Source organism: Alligator sinensis, unplaced genomic scaffold, assembly GCF_000455745.1.
Source record: "Alligator sinensis unplaced genomic scaffold, ASM45574v1 scaffold216_1, whole genome shotgun sequence".
NCBI classification, from domain to species: domain Eukaryota; kingdom Metazoa; phylum Chordata; order Crocodylia; family Alligatoridae; genus Alligator; species Alligator sinensis.
The window spans coordinates 226,213-234,506 of record NW_005841868.1 but is presented as its reverse complement, the minus strand read 5'-3'; the positions used below and the strand labels follow the sequence as shown (position 1 = coordinate 234,506).

Here is an 8,294-nt window from a genome sequence, read left to right as displayed (position 1 = left end):
TATATATATATATATATAAAAAAAACAACTTTTTGAACTGTAAGGTGGTATCTTGCAAACCAGCTGCTTGAGAAAGGGGGTTAACTAATATAAAGTCTTCATCCTAATTCTGTGAGAAGCTGCTATAGTTCAGGGTCTGAAGTTATTATAGTTTCTGTGCCTATTCATCTGCTACACCAGACCCTAATTCGTTTAACAAATTGATGATCCTAAAATGAATGATATGATATCTCATACATGCAGAGGTTTGAGGGCAATGTGAAGAGTTTGCTATTGGGGATTTGCCAGAATTGCAGTAGATAATAACATTGTCTGGGTTCTTGGTTGAGGTGCAGTTTTCATCAACACTTTTTGTTCTTTTTTCCTTTGTCTCCTGTTGTATTTCCTGAATATTTCTTTCAGAAGAGAAGAAAATCATATGGCTTGAGAGCAAATGTCAATTCAGAGCCCCTCTGCTGATTGGCCTGGAGACCCTCTTCAGATTGCCTCGTTATGGAATTCTGAAGTCCGTGTGATCATTCACTTTGTACCACTTGATTTTGAAGACGACCTTGGTCATTCTTGCTGGCTCGGAGAGCTGTTTCTATGGGCTACCATTAATCAGTGGTGAAGCTTCTGAGTGTTGTTTTTCACAAACATACTAAACCTGATGCACTCTAGAGCCGCTTTTCTAAGAAGCAGATGATTTTTGCTAACCATGTCACAGGCTGAATGGGTATCACAGCCCTCTAAGTGTGTAGGCCTGTGTTATTAGTCACTCTGGAAATTGTTGATCTACGTTAATGTTGAGTGTATTGTGTTTTAAGGTGTTGAGGAAAATGCAGAGACGGCATAGCAGCAACACTGATAACCTTCCTCCTGAAAGGTAAGTCTTCTTCCTTCCTCTGTTTCCTTATCAATCCTCTTCAAAGGGAAATATTTGGGTTAAAGTTTTGGTGCACTTCATATGGTTAGAAAATAAAATCTGGAGTAAGAAAGGAATATTTCCCATTGTCTATAGCAAGACAAAGCTTGCTAGGTGGATTAGGATATGTTCATTTCTGTATGAAATATCAGCTACTTGTCTCTGCCAGGTGCAAAATGTGACCCACTGGGCCAATCTGCTCTTGTTCCCATGGTTTCTTTTTTAAAGAGAAACAGCCAGCTGAATTAAGGCTAAACATTAAGTTGTGTGCATATTTGCAGTTAAACCTTTTTCCAAACTCAGCCTAACCCAGACTCCTGAAAACTGAATTTTGTGAAACTATCACGGTTGTTCTGGCCAATTTTGCTCTTGTGCTACCCCTAAATTCAAGAGGAGAATCCATTTTTGTGATGGTCCTGACCACTATAGGTCTAGACATGAGGCCTGTTCAGGAGTGGAGGTCCTTTACTGGTCTGCCCTTGAGGAGTTCCCAGAATAATTTATCCTCAGCTCAGTGGTGTTAACGAGCTCTCCTAGTCTGAAGTTGCCAGATAGAATCATAGAAAATTAGGGTTGGAAGGGACCTCAGGAGGTCATCTAGACCAGCCCCAACAATATCTTCCCCACCAAGACTTTGTCTACCCAGGTCTTAAAATTCTCCAACACAAGTATACAGTACCACAACAGCAAATGAAAGGGACATATCTTTCAAAGTGATTTGGGAATCACAGTGAATGAGCTAGTTAAAATTTTGCACCTTGTTGTGGTGCTGAACTCAGTTCCAGGACTAGAGAAGTAATTTTCTAGTGCTGAAAAGCAGCCTCTTTGGGCAGGTAGATGGACTTAAAGTGTATGTGTGTGTAAAGCAGACTTCTTTTACACTTGGCGGACTGAAATTACTGAGGACTCAATAGTGAAAGTGATACTTGACTATAAGCAGTAACTACTGACATGCTCCTTGCTGGAGTTATAAGTTACAGTTTTCCACTAGGGTAGAAAAAGGGAGTCTCTTCCTTGGGGCCATAAAGTAAGAGGAGTTCAGCACTATTTCTGAATGCCTGGTAACCTACTACTCTGCTGCCTACCAGCAACTATTTTTTCCTTGAAGCATGCTGGCAAGGTGTCTTTGCTGTCTCAGCCAGTTTTCTGTCCACCTTACAGTCCATTCATCCGACCTGCACTTCCTTAACTTGCATGTGAAAATGTGGGAGACCATATCAAAAGCCTTGCTAAAGTCAAGGTATATCATGTTCACTGCTCTTCTTGAATCCACAGAGCTAGTCATCTTGTCATGGAAGGCAATCAGGTCGGTCAGGCATGACTTGCCTTTGGTGAATCCATGCTGACTGTTCCTGATCACCTTCTTCTTCTCCAAGTGCTTAAACATAGACTCTTTAAGGACCTGCTCCATGATTTTTCCAGGGACTGAGATGAGGCTGACCAGTCTGTAGTTCCCTGGCTCCTCCTCCTTCCACCCCTTAAAGATGGGCACTATATTTGCCCTTTTCCAATCATCCAGGACCTTTCCCGATTGCTGTGAGTTTTCAAAGATAATGGCCAGAGGCTCTGCAATTAAATTGGCCAATATGATCATATTATCCCAAATTTTATGAAAGTTTTGTAGGGTCCTTGGTGTATTTGTAAAACCAGGGTTTATCCTTGTGCCTGTGGACAGCTAAGAATAGAATCCTTCTACTAAGCAAAAAAAGTAACACTTCAGTGAAAGAAAATATGTATTTTTTTGTCATTTTTAATATTAAGCAAAGCTGTGTGCTTGCATGTGGCTAGGGGAAGAAGTCCAAACATGAACTTAATCAGAAACCAAAATAAAATGTATTTTTTTTGCACGTTTCTGTCCAAGACCAGGTTTTGCAGGAGCACGTTAAGTCTTGTGTGCTAATCAAATTCTAATGTATGTCACATTGATTCACAGAGAAAAAAAGGCTGTGCAATTGTTTTAAGTTACTTTCGTGCTCTAAAATAGCCTTGCCTCACACTTGCAGTGGTGTAGTCAAACCGAGTGCCTGTGCATTATGGGCTGTGCACTGAAAGGGAAGATATTTGGAGTTGAGCAGTACAGTGGAAGTTCAATGGACTCTTCACATTGGTGAAGCAATCCTTTGGTTCCTTCTAAAACACTGGGATCTGTGCGGATGAAAGGTGCAGTGCAAAATCAGCTCTGGATCTGTATCAGATACAAAAAATTGAATAATACCTTATAAATTTAACTTCAATAATCTAACTTTAATAAGATAAAAGTATTGCTGGGAACACAGGCAAGGATTATTTTAAATTATTAAATTATTTTGAAGATATAGGGTGAAATATTGACCCAATTGAAGATCCAGGCCAGGCACCTAGATTTCAGAGAGATCAAGATTTTATCCATAATATTTACCTGACAATAATGCTTTTTAAATATGTGCTGAAAGAAGCCGTATACTCTGGTAGCATTTTTCCAGACAACATCAATGTGTTACCTTGTATAGGTCCATATTCCAGTGTTAAACTGTGCATACTCATCATGTTCCTGGGGATGCATACAGAACTACTGTTGGTATTTTGTATCCAACCCTGATAAATGGCAACAAATGTTTCATCCAGTACCTGGCTGGTTAATTCTGAACCATGAAAAAATGATTCTTCACACATGCCTGCAAAGAGACTCGCTCTGGGAGTGGGGGATGGCTATAAAAAGCCTTGTTGAGAGCTCTCTTAGTGGGGAGAGGTGCCTGGTGAGAATTGGAGCTAAATCTAGAGGGAAATGAAATGCAAAGTTCTGTGCTAGGTTAGATGGCCAGGAAAGATGATGAGCTTGTGGAGAGACAGGCTAAGGGAGGTGCAAGCAGTGTGTGTGTGTGTATGTGTGTGTGTTATTTCTGGAATTGAAGATCTACAGGGATTAAAATCAGGAGAGACCATAGCCCTGCAATGAATGTCTTTGTGGGTTAAGATTATTGCTGGGCTTTATTTGTTACTCTCTTTGCTGCTTAGACAATTGTTTGCTTTACGTTGGACATTTTCTTGACTTGTGACTTGATTTAAGTGTCTCCTTTTGGGTCCCCATGAGGCCAAGACCTTCCGTACATTCACATAAGTGCCATGCCACTGAGTTTAGGCAAACAAAGCGTTCTTTTTCTTAGCATTTGGCATTGGGGTGAGACGGTCTGAATTCCACCCCTCATTTTGGAAACTTTCTGTAGGCTGTGGGCTATCTCACCAGTTCAGGACACAATCAGTGCCCAACCCAAGTCCGTTTCAGACACTTATCTTGGAGCACAATTTACTGGTTGAACAGAAAATTGCTTTGTTTGGGTGGCACCAGCAATTTGCCTAACTATTTTTGTCTCTTGAGTCATATGACAGGCTGTTAGCTTTTAACTCTTTTCTCACTGTTTTACTCTGTCTCTCTCCTGAGTGAACATCTGTTGACCATGTCTGAATAAAGTGGAAAAAGCCTGAGTATTGGGGAGCGTAGGTTAATTCTTCCAATTGGTCTGATTAACTCATTTAGATATAATCCCAGATTCTTGGTGATAACATCGTAAATCACTGGAAACAGTCATTTATTTTACACCCATTATATATTTAACATCAAAACCATTTTAGAAAAGTTGGGAGAGTACTGAATTTAGCTTTAACTGGCTTATTTCTTGTGAGATGCTCAGGATTTTTTTGGGCCATAGATGATGGAAATGATGTTGTTTGACCAGTACCTTGTAAACTCTGTAGTCTTGGGAAAAGGAATAGTGTCTAGCCCTGGCAGCTTAGAACATTAGGAGGATGCTTTTCCCACTTCACAACCTGTACTTTAATCTCCGTCCCATCTTGTCCATTGGGGTTCCCACAGCAGAAACCGCAGTCAGACCGTCAGTTCTGAAACCAGCGTGGATGAAGGTGGGGTTTTTGAAGGACTGAAGGCTGAAGCTTCTTCACCACAGCAGCTCTTCTCAGGGCTGGCAGGGATCCCCTCTGGCACCATCACAGCTACCCCATTCCAGTCAGGTTTGGTTCTGGGCTCTTCAGAAGGAGGCGGAGAGGTCTTCATTCAGATGCCAGCCTCAAGGGAGGAAGGGGCCACTCGGACAGAGGGAGCTCCATTCCACCACCGGCAACAGCCCCATCACTACCACCATGGCCATCATCGAGGATCCTCCCTGCTGCACATGGCTGGTGGGGATCGCCATGGACATGCAGAAGAAGGCACTGAGGATCAGGCTGGGACTCCAGCCCCAGCCCTCTCAGAGTTGAAGGCTGTGATTGGCTGGCTCCAGAAAGGGCTTCCTTTCATCCTGATCCTCTTGGCTAAAGTTTGTTTCCAGCATAAGCTCGGTAAGCACCCCGCTTCCTATCTTCGTTTGATTGTAAGGCTCCTGGTGGTCAGGCAGCTCAGACTTGCCAGGATGTCTGTTACAATCCCTAGAAATAGTAAATTTCATGCACAAAATGCAGGCTCTGAAATTGGAGACAATTCTTGTTGTACGTCCTATCTTTATCCCCTAAATTATTATTTGCTGTTGTTAGAGCTGAATTAGGGCTATGCTTGTCCCACTGTTTGGGAGACGCTGATTGTGCCTGGTCCTGGCCACTTCCCATATCCATCAGAGGCTGATGGTGCTGTGAAGAATCCTTGAATTTCTTTAGGAGAGATGAGAGAATGGGAATGTGTTGTGTCACTCAGAGTCCCTTACTGGTCAGCTTATGGGTGGCAATGAAGGTCTGAGAAAGGACTTGATGCTTGTGTGTGGCCAGCAGGGTTGTAGTTGTGAAATGAGGGCCTGAAGGAATCATCGGTTTAAATTCTACTGCTGAGATTTTCAAAACTGCCTAATACAGGCAGTTCCCTTTTATTTTAATAGTCATTGGGCATTCTGGTGACCTTGAAATTTCAGTCTGCAAATCTTTAAATATCAAAATGCAAGTGGGCTCTATCTGGTGAATTTCACTTTTTAAGGAAGTGACAATGCTAAGCTCACTAGACAGAGGAGGCATAACATGGAAATTGAAGCCCTTCAGGCCTCTACTGATATTCCTGGTAATGTATATCACTGTGTGTGTCAACATCTTACTTTTGCTCCCTTGGTCTCCCTACATAGCTTTGCCAGTGCACCTCGGTTTCAATTTGTAGAATCTGTTACTATTCCAGACCTGCAGCACTTTCACCCTTCTGGATCTGTTATGAAGGGCCTGCCATTTGTGCAGAACATGTATCAAACTGTTTAGTAGTTTGTGATTCTGGGCCAACATCCACCAGACATGACAGACAGCTTCATGTTCATTTGGCTTGAATGTGAATCTTATATGAACCTTGGTCTCGAGCTTAGTTGCCAGTAATCCTGCAGTAGCACCTACCGTAGCCAGAAATCACAAGTCTATTTGTTTAATAAAAAACAACCAAAACCCTAAAATGTTGAGTGCACCATAATTTTTCAGTCTAGATCCTGCCTGCCTAGGCCTATGGCATTTTGACAGGTGTCTTTCCTTGCAGGGATTGCTGTGTGCATTGGTATGGCCAGCACATTTGCGTATGCCAACTCAACGCTCCGAGAACAGGTTGCTTTGAAGGTAAGTACAGCGCCTTGTTCCATTGTGCTTCTGAAATACATTGTTTTGAATATGCATAACTACACTGATGTCAGACCTTTGTCGCTGTATTATGTAACTTATACAATTAATGTGTATAAATTTCGTAATGTATATGAATAATCTAACTGCCCATGGTCCTTGTGTGTGCATATAGCCACACCCACACCCTATCCCTGTTTTTCAAGAGACACGATACAGTGGTCAGAAGATGAGGATGAAAAATAGAGAACTGATTTTTATTCCAGGGCTTACCACTGACTGGCTTTACCCCATACATGAAAACAGAAATGACAATATACATGTCAACAAGATGCTGTTAGATTTGATTCATTATTGTTTTCAGAGTACTTAGACATTTTCAAATGAAAGATGCTATAGAAATATTATTTTTAATATATTTAAATGCTCTCTTGCTATTCCTATTATTTGTAAACAAATCAGTAGGCTTCTTTGGGTCTCGTGGTTCCTAGAGGAACTGATACCCTTGCAATACAGGATTGAGGATACAGTAACACAGGGGTAGGTAACAGGACTGTGCGAAGCTTCGGTCACCAATTCAATTCAGAGGCGATTCGATGGCTGAATCTCTGAATCTGAATTGAATCGGGAGACCAATAAAAAGGTCTGAATCAATCTGAAGCCTCCGAATCAATTCGGAAAAGATTTGGGGAGATTCGGGCAGCCCCCACTTGCCACTGCAGGGAGCTGGACCCGGACTCCGTGCCAGTAAGTGGGGTGGGGGTGCGGGGCTGGAGGAGGAGGGAGGGGACCATGGGGAGGGACCCCCGCCAAGCCCCATCCTCTGCCTGCTCCCCCAGCCCACTGTCCCAGCCCCATCAATGGCTGCCCCACCCGGCCCCAGCATCCCAGCACTTTAAAAAAATAAATAAATAAAAACCTAGCATTCACCGGCTGTGTGTCAGACCCTCTGGGACGTTGTGACAGAGCCCCCACACACAGTGGGGGGCAGTGGGGATTGCCCCCCCATCTGGCCGCAGCTGGTGAGTGTGGGGCGCTTTTTTATTTATTTATTTTTAAAGTGCTGGGACACTGGGGCCAGGCGGGGCAGCCATTGACAGGGCTGGGAGAGCGGGCGGGGTTTGGGGCCTGTTCGATTTGGAGATTTGGCCAATTCTGCGGTGGCCGAATCTCCAAATCGGATTTGGCCAAATCAGTTCAGGACAGTGATTCGAATCACTGAATTGAATCGCTGTCCCCTGAATCAGCCAAATCCGAATCCAAAGCGAATACTAGCCACTTCACATAAGCCTAGTAGGTAACCCCTGGCACAGGTGCCAGAGCGTGGCACTCAAAGGCATTTTGCTTGGCACGCACACTTTGGGGCAGATGGCGGAGAAGGGCCCTGGGCTGTGCTACCACAACAAGGATCAGGCCCCTTGCAGCTCCCCTGCCATCAGCACCTGGCACACCAACATCTTACAAGTCGAGGCTGTGAGGGTTTTTGGCCCTCTGCCCATTATCATTGCTGACCCCTGCTAACCTATCGATCATATGTGACTGGCATAAATAGGTAATTATATATACAAGCAGTAGGAAAATTAATATAATAAAATGTGGAATGAAGGGATAAATTGCACTGTCATATAATGAAATATCTGTCTTTTACACTTTGGACTGTTTTATGAGCAGTCTGCTCATCAAGCTACCTGGTCTGATACTAGTCCTTTTTAGTAAATCAACCTCCCAGAATCATAGAATCATAGAAGTAGGGTCGGAAGGGACCTTGTAGATCTTCAAGTCCGACCCCCTGCCTGGGCAGGAGGAAAGCTGGGCTCAATTGACC

General features: G+C 43.3%; 1 protein-coding gene across 14 annotated transcripts in view; it reads left to right on the top strand.

Annotated features, from left to right (window-relative positions):
• RNFT2 (ring finger protein, transmembrane 2) overlaps nucleotides 1-8,294 on the top strand; it is a 54,422-nt gene that overhangs the window by 2,364 nt on the left and 43,764 nt on the right. For 3 of the 14 annotated variants that reach the window (XM_014526237.2, XM_025192949.1, XM_025192946.1), the window contains exons 3-6: nucleotides 403-505; nucleotides 807-865; nucleotides 4,755-5,236; nucleotides 6,393-6,469. In XM_014526237.2, coding sequence (XP_014381723.1) covers nucleotides 434-505; nucleotides 807-865; nucleotides 4,755-5,236; nucleotides 6,393-6,469 — 690 coding nt within the window. In that variant the 5' untranslated portion in view covers nucleotides 403-433. Of the gene's footprint in view, nucleotides 1-402; nucleotides 866-4,754; nucleotides 5,237-6,392; nucleotides 6,470-8,294 lie in introns of all 14 variants that reach the window. The other 11 variants (XM_025192982.1, XM_025192979.1, XM_025192974.1 and 8 more) reach the window with 8 other exon arrangements.